A 21,637-nucleotide genomic window follows, 5' to 3' on the forward strand; every position below is an offset into this window, starting at 1 on the left:
CATTGTGGAAGACAGTTCTAAAGATTGCAAGTTAACAGAACAAAAAAAATTACAACAATAAGTGATTGGGAACTAATTACTTCGGACTGATTCTGGGAAAACTGAATAATTCCAGAAAAGGCTGTTCAAAGTGGTTTTTTTTCCTGCCCCAGTACGGCTAAGAATAAGGAGGAGTTTTCCATTTGGTGGTTTAAAAGGTGGAACCTGCCTATACAGACTGTTCAGTTAATAGTGCTTTTGATTAACAGTTTTTTACAGTTGATGTTTAAAATAATGAAATCTTGTCACATTTCAGTTATTAACAGGAAGTTCAAATTAAAAAATATTGCTCTCTACCAGGACCATAAAATGTCAACCAGTCAAATTCCTTTTCTTGCCAATTTTCTTTCTTCTTCAGAATTGAGGGGATCAAGGTAAATGTACAAACTTGGCACTGGTATCCACCTGTGATTTGTACTTAAATTCAATGAGCTATGATCACTTTAGCAACTGCTGTGATACTTTGCCCCACTTACCAAGAAAAGCACAAAATAAAGCATACAGTCTAAATTGAGGAATTAGAAGTAATTAAGTTCACATTAAAATTTACAGATGTAATACTTACTTTGATTGTGTTTGTTTTGTGATATTCCTGATTGTTGCTCCCTCCTTCCCAATGATGGCACCTACAAACTGAGTAGGAACCATGATTCTCAAAGGAACATCAGACTGCTGCTGTTTTGGTCTAACTGTACCATTAGGAGACCCTTGTCGAGGTGGACCTCGTTGACCAAAACCACGCCGTGTTTGTGAAGTTGGCTGTTGTGAGCTCTGCTGACCAGCCAGCTCATCGGGGATGTAGGTTACTTTAAGTGCGCAATTCTCCAACATATAACCATTAAGTTTTTCAATTGCCCTATGAAAGGAAGCAGCCATTAATACATGAGTATCACTCATGAATAGATGCACATGCACTTTTCTTCCCATAGATAAACAAGGTTTTATTAAGATTAAAGAAAACTGCAATATTATCCAACTCAAAACATTTATACTGGAAATCAGAAAACATTGAACAAGATCTATTAATATTTGGAAGAATTCAGATCAGTGACCATTTATCAAAACTAAAGCTTGACCATGTCATTATGCAAAGTTTTTTATTGTAACATGGACACAGGAATTGATCAGTCTGTTCTACCCTTCACTGAAGTTATGGCTGATCTGCAAATGTAACCTTTGCCCTAATTTCTCCCCCTCACCAAACAAAACCATCTTAAATTAAGTTGCAAATATCTAACAGCCGACAAATGGTAATCAACCTTTGTGCATACAAGACTTGACTAATTTCACTACTGAAATTACAGCCATAGGTTTTCACGACTATACCCATGATTCCAATACTTCCTTAAAGAGTGGGCTTATCTTCACTAAATCAACTTAATGTTCCCCTCAACACCTTGACAGCTCACATGAACTCACTGCCGTCTTTCTATATTCCAGGTAATACAACCCTAGATCCTTTAACCTCTTCATAGCTTAACCCGTTAAGAGTCTACACACAATCAAATCTAGGCTCTTCTCCCACACCGCAAAGCCAATACGTCCTTACTTAGTTTTGCACTGGGAGTGGAGATCTCTATTGGATCAATTACTTTGGTCTGTCATTTCCTAGGTTGTTACAGCCTACTTGACATTAACACTTTTTCCCCCCCACACTTCTTACCTTCAGGTTCACCTGTTATTAAGTGATCATCTCAAATTTTCTGGGATGTACCAGAATTTGCCTTGATATCCTGCATCCTCAGCTTCCCTGGACACCATTTGGTCTTTATTTAGAGTAGTGGTGGAGGGAGGAGGGAAGAGGAAACAACAAAAGAAGACGATGACAAGAACACGAGCAAGGGAGAGCACGTGGGAGCAAGGGAATGGGGTGCAAGGTGGGGGAGAAGAGGATAACAAGGGAATAGGCAGACAGAGGGAAGGTGCTAGGTGTGAGAAAGCAAGAGCGCAATGTTTATATTTCAAAAAAGTACACATTACACATGGGACTTTAAACATTTGTAGGGAAAGATTTTGTATCCCTTCTGAATTCCCAGTGCCAATATCCTGACCAGCTTACCTGTCTGATCTGAGGTTAACTGTCAAGCTTAGCTAACTGAGTAACAGATCCAGCTGCAACTCCACTCCAACCAATCAGCACCAATGTCTCATGTATATACTGGTGCTGTTTCAAAGTTTGGTTTATGTCCTAGCCCTGATGAATGTAAAACAAAAAGCTTTGACTTAGTCTCTTTTCAGCAGTGATTATGTCCTATACTACAAGTAATTGTGAATACTGTATTCCTTCATTATACAGAAAACGTACAGCTTTAAGACCAGACCAGTCAGATTTTTCACTCTAAATCACAAACTATCCTGGTCTTTATGCTGACTCCACTCTCACCAATCCAAGAAGCTCCCAAACAATTCGGTGAGTATAACTTATCACCACGAACTATTTTACCTAAAACAGATGGTTAGAAACCAGAAAATGCAGTCCAGTCTGGGCAATTCAATGCTGTTCATCTCTAGAGAGGGGGGATAAAATAACTGAGGTTCTCTTAGAGTAGCACTTATGTAGACAAAATCCCTAATATTACTATCAACGTACCTACACCAGTTCAGTGACACTTACCATCAGCTTGACAAAGACAGTTAAGCAATAAACACCAGCAAGGCTCACATCAAAAGCAAGGTCTGCTCTCGTCTGGGCCAAACCCAGAAATATGCAAGAAACAATTTGCAGACTGACTTCACCTGAAGAAATAGCTCAAATATACATTAGTATTATGTTAGATGGACATTGCAACTTAAAAAAAGAAACTTTGAACAGGCGTCTCTTAACAGCAAAATATTATATCCTAGTTATAAGTTGTAATACTTCTGTGTTATCATGCATACTGACAAAAGTAGTGTCAGGAGATGCTAGCTGGAATAAATGGAGAATAGTTCTACTGGCAGAAGGGATTTTTGGGTGAATTGAAGGAGGTAAAAGGAGGTCTTAAAATGAGGAAGGGAAACAGGAGGTACACATTAATGTACAGTGGCAGTTCATTTTCAAAATGTTGGTGTCTGAAAGGTAAGCCTACATAGTTGAATTAGGAAGACATTTTCTCCTAGGTTTAACTTGCATAAAGATCTTCCCTCTCTTGTGGAACAGTCCCGTATGGTACAAGTGAGCTTGAGATATGTTGAATCTTGTTATAGTGGACTACCACTGCAGTAAAATATGTATAGTCAGAAGTCAAGTAGCAGAATATGGGAGCACACACAAACAACCAGCTGATGCCCCACCATCTCATCTTTACTGCTGCTCGAAGCTTATTGAGACAGCATATGCTGGCAGCAGCTCTGGTGTTGTAATTTCTAGCTCCTCCACAATGTTTTGTTTCTTTACTAGTCCATGAGTACAATGATTGGACCTGCTCTATTTTCTTTTGTTTAAAGTCACTCCAGGTTTCTACCTATTTGCTTTTCTTCTCTTCCCTTAGTACATGTTTAAATGAACTGCTGCATTTCTAGATGTTTTCAATTTCGATAAAAGGTCACCAACCCAAAAGAATGGTTCTCGCTCTACAATTGTCACCTGATCAGAGGTTTTACATAATTTTATGATTCAAGTTCAGATTTCCAGCATCAACAGTATTTTACTTTTGCATTACACAAAACATGCAGCAGAAACAAAATGTTAAGGAAAAAAAAATCCTGCTGAAAAATTCTCAAGGCTGCAATGTGGCTACAGCTGAGTTGCCTGGTTTGAATTTAAACATAAACACAACAGTTAAGCATTCCCGACTGCACACTCAGTCTCAACACGTCCAGAGTCAACTTGTCAACCAATCAGCACCATTTTTTCAATTAACATCAGGAAATTTGATGTTCTTGTGATTCTGTCCTGATAAGTGCCACATGAAAATTTACAAGCCACCCACCATCTGGGCTTGGAAATATAAAATCACCATTCCTCAGTGTCTACCTACAGCACTTCATCTGCTGTGATTCAAGAAGGCACCTCACCAATCAATCACTTTCAAGAGCAACTACAGACAGGCAACAAACGCTGGCTGAGCCAGTGACACCCGTCTTACACCCCAGCCCCCTCCAGCCACCTCAAAATGAATTTTTTTAAAAAAGCTTCAACTGCATGCCACATTAGCACTTCAGTATTGCTGAGCAAACATTTACAACTTTGACACTGAAAAATAGAGAGATGGGGAAAAAATTCACTTTGACGTTTAGGAAAAGTAATCTTTGGAGTCAGTCCTCAAGTGGTCTATCAAGATGGCCACAAACTCTTGGCACAATAAAAATCACCAAGAACAAACAAACTAATCAATACTCACTGCCTTGCATGTTCCTTGGTAGAGTATGTAACATTTACTACTGCAGTCTCTGTTTCCGTGTTTACTACAGAACAGACAACACAAGTGATTTTTTTTTACAAAAGGAGCAGGTAAATAACAATCCATAAAATAGCAAAAGTGTGTTTTCTATTTACATACCTTGTTCGCAGTTCTCAACTGAACCATATTGAGCTAACAAACTATCCAACACCTAGAACAAGAGAGAGACATGGGAGATAAAACACTCTGGAGGAGTTATTTTCTCTAACAGAATTCAAAATAGAAATATTCCTCATGAAACAAAAGTAAGTAAGACTGCTACATTCGTCAAATCCATTACAATGATCAGGGTACATTACATAATCTGAAAGAAATCGCTGTCATTTTCTTAACAAAAGAGAAAATGCTTTGATATTGTCAAAAAGTGAGGTTGCCATAGCTTTGTCGTGCATTTAAACAGGTCAGGAATGCCAAATTTCCAATCCTCACAATAGTTTATAGTACTGGAGAAAAGGGCGCTGACTGGCACACCAACTCTGCTTTACATGGCAGTGTTACTGCTAGTCAATGAATGACTGTACATCACTAACGCACACATACTATAGGCTCCTTACACTTCAAGGTAAATGAAAAAAAAGGTACAGGATAGCACATTTTTGTTTTCAGAAAATGAATCCCTTTGTAAGAATGTTTGTCACTGCTCACCACTGTGCTGTGGCAATGTGATAAGTTTTTCCACTAATAGGATGCCATCAACCTGAAATTATTTTCAGTGCATCTCAAACCAGAATAATGTAGTTTGAGCTTCAGTACAGGGTTGGCATCAGATACAAGGGCCATACAGCCTAGGAACTGGCTAAGTAAATAAGACTCTGTTCCTTTGGATGTTCATAATAAGTAAGGAACTGTAATCACCCAAACTGTTCTCAAAATGCTAAACAGAACACCAACAGTTGGATGCGATTCCCCATTTGTTTAGAGTATGCTATTATGTCAAACTGACAATAATCAGTTGCACTTGAAACAGGGCTAATTTAAATTTGCGTGAAGCCACATACATCCATATGCAGGAATCCATTCTCTACAAACAGAGCAGAGATATTCAAGCCTTGTACCTTATATTGGAATTACTTACAAGACTGGAAAGTCTATAATTGAGAATTTCTGTGGTAAAACCTCAGCCAACCAATCAGCACCTCTTCTCCTATACCATAAAATTTTTGATTGTTTGAAATTTGGAATTCACGTGTCTTGGTAAGTGAAAGGCTTCGGCAACAGGTCTCTTTTCAGCGATATTTAAGCTCTGTACAACTAGCAACTGATCAGAAAGCATTTTGTTAGTCTATATAATGCCTTATATTGATAACTCTGCAGACCAGCCTCAGGATGCATTGCATAAAGCACTTGCCAATTTTTATGCATGTACTTGATCTTAGGTCAAAACACAATCAGTACCGGTTATTATATTATTCGATCAAACATGTTCTACTTCAATGAAAAATGTGGTCAGTTGCAGACAGTGCACTATTGCATCTGGTTTTAGATAAAAACTAAAGTATTGCTGTAGCCAATAATTGGAAACAGTTGCAGGATTTTCACAGAACCTTGAATGGATGCAGAGTTTAAAGATTCTTGCTAATTTTGCACTATAATTATGAAATTTAAACTGATGTAGAATCGCCAATAAATAGCAGAGCTCAAAATACAGGATCGCCTGAAGCAACAGCCAGCTTCATCTAACAATTCGTTCATGCTTTTGTCCTCCAGCTGTTTCTTTTTGCAGATATCATTTAGAATACTTCAGCTTTAAAGGATCATAATATAGACCAGATTTCACAGAACAAATATGAAGTTATTCATTCTGAGAGTGAAAATGAAGGTGAAATATTGAAATGTTGCAAAGTGCAGATCTTTAGGGTGTACTAGTTTGAGTCAAAGTTAACTTATTAGGTGCAAGCAAGCAATGAGGAAGACAAACAGGACATGTTGCAAAAAGATTTTGAGTACAAAGACATTTTGTTACAATTGTGTGGAGCCTTGGTGAGACCTCATTTAGCACAGTTTTGGTCTCCTCGTCTAAAAGGAAGAATATTTACCTTAGAGGGAGTGCAACAAAAAGAAAGTAAATGCCACTTAATAGCACTGGTGACAGTACCTTCTGTTATTATCTGGTAAAGTTTGGCAGGAATGCAGGAGATCAAATCAAACTAGGGAATAAATAGTGGTTTTATGTTTACTAAAGGATAATAAGGTGACCTCTTAATTGGATATTTGGGGGACAAGTGAGCTGTGTTGGAGTTTGTGGAGTTCATATAGATAGAAAACTGACTGAGAAACAACTGTAGACCTGGACCCTGGCGAACTGAAATTTAATCTTGGGTATGTCACACTTTCCAACATGTTGCTGATAATTGAGAGGAGATGTTTGGGGTGGGTGCAAAGCTTGATTTGATTTTGGACAAAATGAAATGATGTAAATTTCTATTTTATGGGTGAGGTACCAGTGTTGTGGCTATCATGGAACAGATTCACTCGGGGTGAAGTCTAGAAGTGTGAGACTGGAAAAGCAGAGCAGGTCAGATGGTATGGTGGCTCAGTGGTTAGCACTGCAGCCTCTCAGTGCCAGGAACCCGGGTTCAATTCCAGCCTCGGGTAACTGTCTGTGTGGAGTTTGCACATTCTCCCCACGTCTGCGTGCGTTTCCTCCGGGTGCTCTGTTTCCTCCCACAGTCCAAAGATGTGTAGGCTAGGTGGATCGGCCATGCTAAATTGCCTGTAGTGTTCAGGGGTGTGTGGGTTATAGCGGGATGGGCCTGGGTGGGATGCTCCAAGGGGCGGCGTGGACTTGTTGGGCTGGAGGGCCTGTTTCCACACTGTAGGGAATCTAATTAAATCTATAAGTTCATCAGATGGATTCCTGGGATGACAGGGCTGCCTTATGAGGAATGAGAAAATTGACTGTCTTCTCTACATTTTGTAAAAACGAAGACTGATCTCATTGAAACATACAACACTCTTAGAATGCTTCTCTTGGCTTGTGACTCTAGAACCAGGAAGAACATCTTCAAGTTAAAAAGGGGCCAGCCACTCAAGATCCAGAGAGAGGAGTTTATTCAGGCTGTGGCGCATCTTGAGAATTCTATAGCCTGGAGAGTTGGGGAAATTCAGTCATTGAGCAGGTTTAAGACAAATGCTGTGTTTATGGAGACTAATGGCATTACAGGATATGGAAACAGTGCCACTTTCCCACAGATATGATCAGCAATGATCTAGAACATCAGGCAGGTTCAATGGGCTAAATAGCCGACTCCTGTTCCTATATGCTTAGCAGAAACAGGTCATGTGCCTCAATCCGATCCCTGGCAGTAATGTTCCACAGGAGCCCACAGCTCACCTCAACTAATCATGTCAGTAAACCAAATCCTCTCATCCTTTCATTCATGTTCAACCTTCACACGGCATCAGTGAAAGTGAAGCAATGTTTTTCAAATGCAAATGTTCAAACTGGCTCAGAGGCAAATTAGGCACTCAAAAAGGAACCAAACGCTTTCTGAAATAGTACCTCATGACAGTTGTGACATTTTAAGAGACAAATGACCTCAGTATCTGAGATAGTAGGAAATGCAGATGCTGGAGAATCTGAGGTCAACAAGGTGTAGAGCTGGATGAACACAGCAGGCCAAGCAGCAGAGGGGCAGGAAGGCTGATGTTTCAGACCTAGAGAGGGTCTAGGCTCAAAATGTCAGTCTTCCTGCTCCTCTGATGCTGCTTGGCCTGCTGTGTTCATTCAGCTCTACACTTGCTATCTCCGTATCTCTCCATTCTGCTCTCCTCCCATCTCCTGAGGAAGGGAGGCATTTCAGGGCCTTCTCATTCAGTGACAGTATTCTTTGCATCGTATAATACAACATGCACCAAATGATCATAATGAAACACCGTGACTGGTTCGAACTGGAGGGCTTCTGTTGTAACACCTCTGCACAATGGCCAGGAACTAGGCAGATGTCAGGAGTCACCTCAAAAAGGGTGACACTCATTCCTCACAACTACCTATGGAATCTGGCAGTTGGTCTAAAAGGCTGGGACACGAACTATAAAAGCATTAGGGCAACTAAGCAAGTTGCCATAATACTACTGGACCATTGGGCTACATGACAGATTACTGACCAGCAGTGGATCAATTCAAAGATCACCACGACTCAAAAGGTTGGGGAGGAGTCCTTCACAGTAATCTCAGATGTTGCAGGAGTTGAATCCAATCTGCTGAATTCACTCTGCATAGCCAGTCATCGAACCAACTGAGCTAAGTGAATCCCATCAGGAACGCTAACTTGGAACTGAGCGAAGGTCTTCAAAATGTGCTCCAGACCAAGTGGACATATGAGTGGAGATTTTTTTGGTCAAGAATCTGGCCAGCTAGTCCACTGGTGTCTTGATGTACAACGTTCAGTGACAAATCCTGCTGCTGTCCTCATCATGGTCAACTACCTCAAAGTTAATGCAGTTCTGTTTGTTGAAATCAGACATTTGTTCAGGAGACTAACTGCATGATGTTCAGGTGGTGACTGCAAGACAATGCTCAGACCGACATGTGGAATGATGTGCAGGTGTATAAAAATTCGATGCTATAAAGCAACTTTTATGCCTGCAGGTAAGGAATACCATGGGGACCACAAGGTTCTATGTCACAGCCAACCACATTCCAATCAACTATGTGGAAAGAGAGAGAGAGTCTCTAACAACAGTGATGCACTTACACTTACAGATATAGTTAGTTATTGGGCAGTATAACCGACGTCTTGGATAACATCTGCATCCCTTGGCAACTCCTGGCAGTTTTTTAGTCTCTCCGAGCCAGGAGCTACAACTTGTCCTCATTATTCTACCCAATATCAGAATGGCTGGCCACCATCTCTACTTCCTGCTACCACCTTTTTCCCCACCCCCTCCCTTACGAGTCAGCACCTGCTTGTCCCTCTCGAGTGCCAAGCCTTCATTATTCACAAATACAATTCTTACAGCAGTAAAACTTTGAAATTCTGTTACTGCAGCTCAAGTTTCTCTCATTTCACATGATTGAGCAACATGTTCTTTGGCACTCATGGTTTGTGAAGACATTTCTGATAGCTGTAGCTGTTCCACATTTTTTCTCGTGACTCCCAGCTGGAAAAATCTCAAATGGGTGTTAATGAGGCTGACATTCCATTAATTTGAGGCACATTAATTGCTGACTTTCCTACTCTGAAAATCTTGTTGTAGGAGGTATTGTGATCGAATGATGCCACAAGACATCAGGATTGCCAATGCAAGCTCAGGACATACCTCAGACTTCTAAGCATGTTGCCCATGTAACCTCTATTTATATCAAATCAAACACTTCCAAAAAAAAATGCAAGACTTCCATCAGATCATCTCAGCTCTCTCCATTCAGGCTACCTGATAGTTCTAAACCTTTCCATGGATGATTGTTTATTGTCTTTCTCCAAACACCTATGTGGTAATAAGGAGACCAGAGCCAAAACTTTAACTTATTCTCTGCTTTTGAATTTTATTCTTCAAGAGTGGAACAGTTGTTTGTGTTTATTTTAAAACTTTTACTATTTGAAGTGTGTGTTCAGTGCTGCAAGATTTCTTCAAATCTCCAATTCATTTTGAAACTTACATGTATGTAACCTCCCAACTCCTCCTACAAAAATGCACTTGATATTTGGACTCAGAATGGTTCAAGTACAAGAGGAAGTCATGTTCATATTGGTTCTCTGCAAGAGTAACTCAACTAGCCTCACATGCATCTTCCCAGAGTCCCAAACATATCTCTTTAGACAATTGCCCAGTTCTGTTCTGAAAGCCTGACTGAAGCTGCCTCCTCACAGCCAATGCAGATCAGATCTTCAGCCACTCATTACAGAAAAGCACTCCTCCATACAATACTCTTTCTTACTTTTGCAGATGGCCCTTAAATCTATTATCTGGTACTTGATCCTTCTACCACTGGCAATGATTCCCCCTACCTACTCTGACCAGATCCCTAAACGATATTTTTCCTAACACTTTCACCATCACCCCTCTCAACTATCCATTCTCCAGGGAGAACAGCACTAGATTCTCAAGTCTAATCAAGTAAAGGAAATTCCTTACTCTTGCATAAAAGCAAAATATTTCAGATCTTCAGTATCTGAAATAAAAACAGGAAGTGGAGGTCTTCTGGAATTGTGGGTTGAGCTCTGATGAAGAGTCATAACAAAGTTGAAATATCAACACCATTTCTTTCCGCAGATACAATCACACCTTCCAGGTTTCTCCACTACAAGGAGTTCTGCTCCCCAACTGACTAACATCAGTGAATGCTCATACTTTAACATTATCCTTCATAGCGGTGTCATTTTGAAAGACCAGAGATTTGAACTTTTCCAGTGTGGCTGCGTTAGTGTCCTGTACAGTGTTCCAGCTTGGGTACAAATCAACTTACAGATGGACTCCAGAATGGAAATCGGTTTGCAACCCAATGATTGCCCATTATGCATAAATTCCTCATCCCAAAAGCATCAAGAATCTTAACTACGTCCTATCCAAAGTCTTAACATATGTGGGTACATTTCAGTTCAGGTCAGGTCTAAACAAATATTTAATACAGATTTTGCTCTATACCCAGTTTATAGAACCAAGAATTATGTGTGATTTATTAGCCACTTTCTGAATCTGAGCAATCACCAATGATTTGGGCACACACAACTCAGTCTTTCTGCTCTAGCACAGACAGAAAATTCTGCCCCTTGATTTATATCACACCTTCTAATTCTTCTTTGCAAACTGAGGTCAATTCACACTTCTCTACAATAAGTTTAATTTTCTACTTGCCCACTTTGTCCAGCAGTCTAACTACTTTGGAATTTTTGAAAAAAAAAAAAGCCCCTCATGGTTCTTAATATACAATGACTCACTAGTGTCCTTCAACAACTGAGTAAGCCACCGTTGTACCAAAATTTTATGAAGACCCAATAATGGAACGAAGATCACCTGGCTACAACAACTGCAAAAACAAGCCTATAAATGATGCAAAGTCCTCTTTACAGGATACAGATTAATTTGAGAGTTGGGCAAAGAAATGGCCGATGGAGTTTAAACTAGACACGTGCGAGGTGACGCTTCTTTTTGGGGGAGGTCAAATTCAAGAGGAAAAAAAAATGCAGCAGATTGCAGGACCCTTGGGAACATTGACACACAGAAGGATCTTGGAGTACAAGCCGATAATTTCCTGAAAGTGGCAACACAAGTGGATAAGGTGCCAAAAGGTGGTAGTGTACAGCATGTTTGCCATCAACAGTCAAGGCATTCAGTATAAAAGTTGGCAAGTCATGCTGCAGCTGTATGAGAGTTCAGTTAGACCATATTTGGAGTATTGTGTGCTATTGAAGGCCTACAACACTTCATGGATGCATATTTCAGAGTTGCTAGATCTATTCAGTTTGTCCCATTTAGCACAGTGACCATGTTGTATGGCACTATGGAGAGTACTCCCAATTTGAAGACAGGACTTCATCAGCATCAGATCCATGATCTGTGGCACTGCTTCATACATTCATAAATGGTGATGAACAATTAAATAAGTCACTGGAGAAAGTAGTTCCATAATTATCCCATCCTCGATGAGCTCTGCACAAAGCAAACTGAGTATTTACAACCATCTTCAGACAAGCCAAGTGACCGACTCATCTTAGTATCTACCCAGGGTCTGCAGCATTACAGATGCAACTATTAGCCAATTCAATTCACTACATATGAAAATCAAGAAACGTCTGAAAGGCCTGAGAGTACTGCAGTACATGGACTCTGACAATATTATAACAACAGTACTGAATACTTCTGTTGCAGAACTAACTATAGCCTGAGCCAAGTAGTGCCAGTACAGTTATAAGATAGCAAATGTGGAAAATTGTCTAGTGTGCCTGTCCACTAAAAAAAAATTACAAATCCAAGCAGTGAACTAGTTATCACATCAGAAGATATTACTGGCAGTGCTAATACTTACTCAGCAATAAAAAAAGTTTTTCCTGGTGACCACTTTGTTCCAGCCAGAATCCAAGTGAGAATAAAAGATTTGTACTCAAGAAGCAAGGCAAGGATGACTATCCTTGGCATCAAAAGCCGCAATTCTCCAAGTCAAGCTTCAAGAAACCCTAACAAAACTGGAATCAACAGCAATGAGACAGGCTCTCCACTGGCTGGAGTCATACCTAATTACAAACAAAGCTTGTTGTGGTTTTTAAACAGGTCTGTCATCTCAGTCAAAAGGCACCATTAGGGGAGCTTCTCAGGGCAGTATCTTGTGTCAATTGGTCTTCAACTACTCCAATGACCTGCCCTCCGTAAAGGTTAGCAGTGGGGACATTCGCTGAAAAAAGTGCATCATGTTCAGCACCATTATGAATCATCAGATATTGTTTTCTTTATTCATTCACAGGTTGGAGGGCATCACTGGCGAGGCAGCATTTATTGTCCATCCCTAATTGCCCAGAGGACAGTTAAGAGTCAACCACATTGCTGTGGGTCTGGAATCACATGTCCGCCAGACTAGGCAAGGATGGCAGTTTCCTTCCCTAAAGGGCATTAGAGAATACTGAAAAAAAGAGTTCATGCACAAATAGAGACAGATCCGTAATAACATACAGGCTTCTGCTGATAACTGGCAAGTCAAATTTATGTGACTGAAGTGCCAAGCAATGACCATATTCAACACAAGAATCTAACCCTTGGAACTTGGTCTGCCGTTCAATATCACAACTCATCATCCAACTGAGAATGTCATTCCACCTGCGAGACATAGGGTGCTATTAAACTGGAAAGGGTGCAAAAAAAAATTCCAAGAATGTAACTGCAACTAGAGAGTTTGACTTGTAAAAAGAAAGCCTGGATAAGCTAGAACATTTTTCCTTAGAGTGAAGGTGGTTGAGGGGTGACCTTCGAGGTTTTTAAAACAGGAGGGGCAGAGATAAAGGTGAATAGCCAAGGTCTTTTCCCCAGGGTAGGGAAGTACAAAACTAGACGGCAGAGGTTTACGGCAAGAGGGGAAGATTTAAAACAAAAGGGGCCTGAGCGGCAACATTCCAGAGAATGGTGCACATATAGAATGAACTGCCAGGAGGATGTTATATAGGAGAGTACAATTACAACATTAAAAAGACATTTGGGCAGGTAGAAGAGGAACGGCTCAGAGAAATATAGGCCAAGCAGGCAAATGGAACTAGTTCAGTTTAGGAAAACCAGTCAGTGTGGGCAATTTAGGCCAAAGGGTCTGTTTCTGTGCTGTATGCCTATCTTTTGCCCCATATCCTTAGATCCCTTAGTCCTACCAACTAAATCTAACACTTCCTTGAGAACACTCATTGTTGTGGCCTCAATGGCTTCCTGTAGCAGGGAATTCCACAAGTTCACTATTTTCTAGGTGAAGAAATTTCACTTCATTTCAGTCTTAAAAAGGTCTACCCCATACCCTTAGACCAAGATCCCTGGTTCTTGATACCCTAATCTTAGAAACATTCTTCCTGCTTCTACTGTGTCTAGTCATGTTAGAATTCAAGGTTTCTAGGAGATCCTCTTCAAAATGAGAAGAGGTTCTACAAAATATCATAGATCAAGAAAAATGTGGAAGTTCAGAATATGGATCAAGTATAAACACAAGACAGAAAGACAATGGCAGGTGGAAGGAATATATTAAAGTGAAGATTGAGGTGAATGCTGTCACAGTGGACCATGTAGACAAATTTGTCTATTTAGGTTAAAAGACATATGTCTAGATGACAGATGTCATGCAGTTTTGAGGAGGCCAACAAAGATAGCCAGAATTAATTGTGTTAGGAAAACTCAAGCCTATTACAAGGCAAGCATTCATAGGATACTAAAATTATTTACAATTTTCTGTACAGCTCAGGAACCTGGAAAATAGGTAAAGATCTGAAGAGACATTTGAACTATGGGTGCTAAAACTTCTGCTAGAAATTCCATAAATCAAAATTTTTAACAAAGGAGTTTTCTTTAAGACAGAGGAGAACTCAAAAATGAAAGCTAGCAATTAGAATGCCAGCATCCAGGCCTTTTTGATCAGTGCTGAGAATATCCAAAAAAATAAAAATCAAGACAATAAAAAAAGGGACAGCAGGAAGAGGAATCAATCCAGAGTTCAAGGAGTGTTTTTGCAAATGAGGTACATGGATGGGTAGGTGAGAATAGTGCCAAGACTAAGGAATGTGGGACATCATGACACCAGATCACGCATCAGGAGTAGCTTCAAAACAGGAACAGACTTCCTTTCAGGTTTAATTAGGTTTTTTTCCCCCTCCCCCTGCTTGCCCTCTCCCACCACTCCACCTCATGGTGAAGGGGAGTCTTCAGCCAAAACCTTGTGTGGTGTGATACCTCTATTTCCAGCATTAGCTGATTTTCAGTACTAAACATTTAAAACCAATAGCACCATCTATGGGTGAACCTGTTACTACAGGTAATTATGAGCATTCAATTTACAAACAACACTTTGGAATTACAGCTTTTGGCTTCTCTTCAGAAGTACTTCCTTCCTTGTGAAGTAATCTAGTCCACGAAGGCTGCTACATAAATGCACTTAGTGAGTTTGTTCTGTATTTTAAACCATTCTAATCTATTTTTGCATGCAACATAGTGACCAGTTTTTAAGCTTGTTAGGGTATGCAGTAATGGGGACTCAATGGGCTAAATGGTCTGCTAAGTTTTCTACAATTATTGAAGAGATAAACAAACTATGCATGAAAACCATGGCTAAGAGACTGTTTGTGAGCAGGCATTCAAAAATAAAAGACCCCATATATTCACGAGGTATATATCAAACATCCAGCTTCCTATTCATTTTTCTACACCATGAATCTCATTTTCTTGATGTGTTCTTTGTGAAGCACCTCATTGCATGACAAAGATCACGTCCAAGGCATTTACTGAATTTTCATTTCTTAAAAATGATCTTTGTCAAACAAGCCTTGCCTATGTGACAAGCTTCAAATATTTAAACATAGCTTTCTTCCTCAACACATTTTACAAGTCTGCCCAAAAGCTATGTTTAAACTAACTGGTCTATGGTTAGATGGTTTAGCCTTTTAACATTTTCAAAGGTATTTTGGTATTCCCCAGTTCTTCTGGCTAAGTTACCAACTTGATTAGAAAAGTTGTAGTCAGCATCTGTTCTCTGAAAATAGTTTAAAATACAGAACAAGCTCACTAGCAGCCTTCATGGACTAGATTACTTCACAAGGAACTAAGTACTTCTGAAGAGAAGCCAAAAGCTGTTTAAAAAAGGTAGGAAACAGCAGCAGTGTATAAAGTGATAATCGCAAGACAATACTGGAGGGAAGATGATTGATGAGGACATCAAGGATAACTTCATTTCTCAAGATACAATGCCATGAAACCTTTTATGTAAATCCAAGGGTACAGAAAGTGCTTCTGTTTAATATCACATCCTGAACATTGCTGCACTCAAGGTTGGCACTGTACAGTCAGCTGAGATTTTTGTGCTCAGGTGTCTGGAGTGGGATTTGAAGTTGGAATTCCCAACTGATTCGCTGAGATACCCACCACAGATGCTGTTCTTTATCTCTGGATATAAAAGGAGCAAGAGAAATTGTGGGCAAGTAAGAGTGCAAATGCTTATCAGTGAGCATGTATTTCACTTGAGATACGCTATAGCCACATAAATCCATTCCTATTTATTTCAATTACAGCTCAATTTTACTTCCAGGTTTACAAAGGTATGTAACGTTTGGGTGCACTGCAGTCTGTATCTCTGCCTCAAATCACTCAGGTTGACGCACTGCCACAATGTGACTCACTACCAAGTTATAACAAACCTACGACAGAACATGTTATTGGAGCAGTAGCTCCTGCCATTTTGTATGTGGAAATGACAATGTTCTCAATAGTTGCTGCAGTGATTGAACTTTCCCAGGTGTTTGGTATCGTTGGAGGCCAAATTTGGTTTTTGAAGCTTGCTCCAACTTTTCCATTCATTAACTATCCATTCATTTGTGGAGAACTGCGCAGTCATGGTCCACACTGCAAGTGACATTCAGAAAACCCTCTTCAGCTTCTGTACACAAAATAAGGGTTAGACACTTAACTCAGTTACATCAATCTCGCAACTTTTCCCAAAGCAAGTACCTCCATCACTGGTTATTTACAAGTTTCAAACTCAAGACTTGAGGTTAGTGAACACTAGCACCAAGTCCCATTTACTCATCACTCCTGTATCTGCTGATCGACAAATGGTTCCTGGTTAAGGAAGAGATTATTTAAAAGTTTGGATCCTAGTTTTCAAATCCCTCCATGGGGTTGCTCCTTCTAGTCTGTAATCTGCTCCAACCCAACAATAACAGGTTTGTTACAAATTAGGATGCAGGCAACACGTTTTATGAGATTAGTACATTCTGCAAAATGTCTGGAGACTGTTTAAAAACACCCTTGATAAAACTGCTTCAAAAGGCACACAGTTTTACCATTTAATATGCAAGTTTAAATGTTTGAAGTGTTGGCAGGTAAATGAACTAGGCGCGTGGTGTAAATTTACAAATCAATATCAATTAAAATAAACACCTGCCATATCAACTTTTGAAAATGTAAGTCATTGCAATTCACTAGACCCTTTTGGTTTTGCATTTTATCTCATTTTTGCAAGTCAACAGCAGGGTTTCTGAAAGTTTTAGTATCTTGATAGCTATCCACCACGAACCTTACAGAAGTTGCAACCAAAAGAAGAGGCAAATATTCTAGATGGCTTGTACAAGGCTCAGGCTGAACCAATGCCAACACAGGTACCGGATGCAGCTGCTGCATCACCACCTGCTGCCAAACAAAACCTAAATGCTCCTTCCATTGATCATCACCACTGCCTCAAAACTATTGTGGGAACAGACTATTGTCAGATCTAGTAATGTGTACTAAGGTAGGATTAGGAGAGCTCATAGTTAAGGATTCTCTAGAGGGTACTGATCACAACAGTGTAGAATCTGGAATTCAGTTCGACAGACAGGTGTCTCAAGCCAGAGTCCTCAACTTAAAAAAAAAAGTGCAACTACAAGGTATGAAAACGAGAATGGCTTCAAAGTGGAGGGAAAATACACAGACTAAAAAGGAAAGATCAGAAAGGATGTTGTGAAACTTCTCTGAACCCTTTCAATGATGTTGCCAGGGGTTTGAAGGTTTGAGCTACAGGGAGAGGTTGAATAAGCTGGGGCTATTTTTCCTGGACTGGAGGTTGAAGGATGACCTTACAGAGATTTACATGAGGGGGCACGGATAGGGTAAATAGACAAGGTCTCTCCTCCAGGGTAGGTGGGGGCAAAACCAGAAGGCATAGGTTTAAAAAGAGAGAGGGGAAAGATTTAAGAGGGACCTAAGGGACAACTTTTCATGCAGTGGGTGACGTATGTATGCATGCAATGAGCTGCCAGAGAAAGTGGAGGAGGCTCGTACAATTACAACATTTAAAAGGGGCATCTGGATGGATAAATGAATAGGAAGTCTTTAAGAGGGATATGGGCCAAATGCTGGCAGATGGGGCTAGATTTATTTAGGATATCTGGTCGGCATGGATGAGTGGGACTGAATGGTCTGTTTCTGTGCTGTATATCTGTACGGCTTTAGTACATGAGCAGTGGTAAACATTTTAGGCAGATATTTTATTATGCTCGCAAAAATTTATTCTGTTCTAAAAAGGGGGACAAAAAAGGTGGTTAAAGGACCATCTTCAGTCAAAAGGCAGGTATACAAAATGGCAAAAGATAGCAGTAAGCCAGAGAATCAGAATTTTTATGCTAGCAACTACCAAAAGGATGGCCAAGAAATTAATAAAGAGGGAGAAAACTTAGTCAGAAGTTAGCAAGTAAATCTAAAACAAAAAGCAAGTAATTCTACAGCATTTATTGGAAGAAAAAGTAGTATAGTGAGCGAGACACTTGGGGACACAACTTCGGAATTGACATTCACGTACAAAGGAAATAACAATTTAAACCCAATATTTTGCATCAGTTTCACGGCAGGGGTCATTGTAAAACAGCTAAGCAGTGTTAATGGGAATAAAAATCTTGTAACAGTCGCTGACAAGTGGAATGAAGTATTTGACAAGCTAACGAGACTAAAAGAAGACAGGTCACCAGAACCTGATGGTCTGTTGAGGACTTTAAAAGGAAATCGCTGCAGAGGTAGATGTAACGGACAAAATAATGTAGAATTCACTGGATCTAGCAGGTATTCAAGTAGGATGGAAAGCCAATAACATGAAATGCTACAGGTCCAGTGTTAGGGAAGAAATAGCAGGATATTTAGAAAAGATGAAAACACAGTCAACACAGCTTTATGAAAGGGAAGTCATGTTTGACAAATTTGCTAGATTTCTTCGAGAATATGACAAGCAGAGTTGATAAAGGAGAGCCAGCTGATATTGTTTTCAGATTTCCGGAAGGCAAATCAATAAGATGCCGCATTACACGCTGTTGCACAAGATAGGAATGTACAGTATTGGGGTTAATATATTAGTTTGGACTTAGAATTGGTTAATGCACAGAAGAGGGGGTCAGGATTAATAAGTCTTTTCAGGTTGGAAAAACAGCACTAATGGAGTGCCACAAGGTTCAGTCTTACTAAATAATGAAGGTCCTATCCATATTAATTTGACTTGAAAGAGGTCCAAAAAGTGTAATGCAACCAAATTTCATGATTATACATAGACTGAAGTCATGTTGTGATAAGAACATAAGCAAGTTGCAAGGGGGTTCAGACAGTTTGAGTGAGTGGGCAAATCTTGTGAGATGGAGTTTAATTTAGCAAAGTGTGAACTCATGTCGTTTGGTAGAGTGTTAAAAGGGGCACACCATTATTTAAGAAAGGGTTCTAAAAAACCAAACCATGGAAATACAGAAAGAGCTAGCCATTCTTGTGCATGAAACAAAGCTCACAGGCAGGTGCAGCAGGTAACTAAGATGGCAAATGGAATTTTGGCTTTTGTTGTTATGAAGTTGAAGTCTTAAAAAAAGCACAAAGCAAGCTCCACAGGGCCAGGCTCACATCCAGTGGGAGACAGTACAAATAAGAATATAGTTCAGGAAAACTGGAGGCACGATGGGAATTTGGTGCAGAGGGAAAGAGATTTTTTTGTTTGCTTGTTCTTTTTGCACATAGTTTAAGGTTTGTTTGTTTGCACAGAAGTGGGACATCACAAGTAAACCACAAGTTCATTGGTTGGTGATAGTTACTAATTTGAATTACAGGTTCCTTCAGATTGAAGGGAAATATTTGCAACCTAAAAGGCCAGTACAAAACTCAAGATTCCATATGAAAAAGATGAGGAATCTAACTTCTGGGACAGCAGCAAAAGGGGACAGCTCTCAGAAGGAGCGGGAGAGTCAATGCAGAACTGAGGGTGCTGTACTTAAATGCATGCAGTATACAAAAGGGGGTCACAATGAGCTTTAGTTCATGTTGAAATTGGCAGGTATTATGTAGACAGTGTCACAGATGCGGGTGCAAGGGAATCAGGGCTGGGAGGTAAAACATCCACACATACACATCCTTTCCAAAGGACAGGCAGATGGGAAGAGGAAGCAGGGTCACCTTGTTAGTAGGAAACGAAATTTAAAAAAAAACAAAAAAAAAATCAATAAGTGATAGAGTCAGAAGGCAAAAGAATCTGCATGGGTAAAGTTGAGGAACCACAAGGAAAAATGACCCTGATGGCAGTTACGTACAGGCCTCCTAGCTGTAGTCAGAATGCAGGGAAGAAAATCAATCATGATATCAAGAAGACATTTTGTAGTGCCCTTCTTACAACAATTATGCAATCTTCAATATGCAGGTGGATTAGGAAAAATCAAGTTGACGGCTGAAGAAGAAAAGGAATTCATGGAATGTCCGAGATGAATTTTTGGAATAGCCCACCAAGAAACAGGCAGTTCTGGATTTGGTGGTGATATGTATGGTGTGTAATGAGGCAGACTTGATTAGGGAAATTAAGGTAAAGGAACCCCCAAAAAGGCAGTGACAATAAAATAATTCACCCAGCAGCTTAAGGGGGAGAAGCTGGAATCAGACATAACTGTATTATAATTGACAAAAAGGTAACTACAAAAGACACCAGAGAGGAGCTAGTCAGAGCTGACTGGAAGGGGAGCCCAGCAGGGAAAATAGTTGAGCAATGGCAGGAGTTTCAGGGGGTAATTCAAGAGGCAGAAATTCATCCAAAAGGGAGAAGCAGGCGAAAAGGTGGCTGACAGAATATAATGTGGCAATGAGGGTTTATCTACTTTGGTAGTAATAATAGCAGCTTGGATAGTTTCTAAACCAAAAAATCTTTAGAAATCTGAAGCACAAAAAGGACTTGGGAGGCCTCAGGATTCTCTTGCGGTTAGTGCTCATGTTCAGCTGGGGGTTAGGAAGGAAAATGCAATGTTCGCAATCATCTCAAGAGGGCTAGAACATTCGAGTGCGGATGTACTGCTGAAGCTGTATAAGGGTTTGGGCAGACTGCATTTGGATTGAGAGCAGTTTTGAGCCTTGTATCCAAGTAAAGGTACGGTAGGCTTGGAGGAATCCAGAGAATGTTTCCATGGATGAAGGGCTTGTCATTTGAGGACTCTGGATGAAATCTGAGCTTTGTGGCGCGGCGGGGGGCAAGGCGGCAATGTTGGTGGTGGTTCTCATTTGAAACTTGCAGAATACGGAGAGGCATGGACAGACCACATAATATTTTCAGAAGTAGGACAGACTAGGACCCATGGGCACAGTGTCAGTGTGAAGGGTCAATCCTTCAGAGCTCAGAAAGAGGCATTTTTTGAGCCTGATGGCAAGAACTGTTATGATCCCAACACAGAACCCTGTGGAATTCCGCAAGTCATGACCCAGGGGCTCGTGTTATTTAGCAGCCTCCTGCACTACACCTTGTCAGAGGCCTTCTGGAAATCAGAATAAATCACTTTCACTTCTTTTTCCAAGAGGATAAAGAGGGTTACAGGGAGAAGGAAGGGATGAGATTGGGAGTTCAGAAACAAATCAGCCACATTCAAACAACTGAGTTAACTTGATAGGCAGAATAGTCCAAGTCTACTCCAAGAATTTGTTACAACCAGACATGGTTGTAGTTAGACCACATTTCAAAAACTTGTACCATTCTGGACCCTGCTGTTAAAGAACACAGGATACAAAAAAAACAGACACTGGATACAAAAGAGACTCACCGGCTGATTCCTGGGATGGAGTTAGCTGAT

At 40.2% G+C, this 21,637-nt stretch overlaps 1 protein-coding gene across 5 annotated transcripts in view; it reads right to left on the reverse strand.

The window, feature by feature from the left end:
• The window catches only part of igf2bp3 (insulin-like growth factor 2 mRNA binding protein 3), a 117,838-nt gene that overhangs the window by 41,709 nt on the left and 54,492 nt on the right, over nucleotides 1–21,637 (reverse strand). For all 5 annotated transcript variants that reach the window (XM_048558670.2, XM_048558659.1, XM_048558698.1 and 2 more), the window contains 3 exons: nucleotides 4,521–4,572; nucleotides 4,362–4,425; nucleotides 605–895 (listed from right to left, as the gene is read on the reverse strand). In XM_048558670.2, the coding sequence (XP_048414627.1) occupies nucleotides 605–895; nucleotides 4,362–4,425; nucleotides 4,521–4,572 (407 nt within the window). The remainder of the gene's footprint in view (nucleotides 1–604; nucleotides 896–4,361; nucleotides 4,426–4,520; nucleotides 4,573–21,637) is intronic.

The sequence above is a fragment of the Stegostoma tigrinum genome, chromosome 2 (assembly GCF_030684315.1).
Source record: "Stegostoma tigrinum isolate sSteTig4 chromosome 2, sSteTig4.hap1, whole genome shotgun sequence".
Classification (NCBI taxonomy): Eukaryota; Metazoa; Chordata; class Chondrichthyes; order Orectolobiformes; family Stegostomatidae; genus Stegostoma; species Stegostoma tigrinum.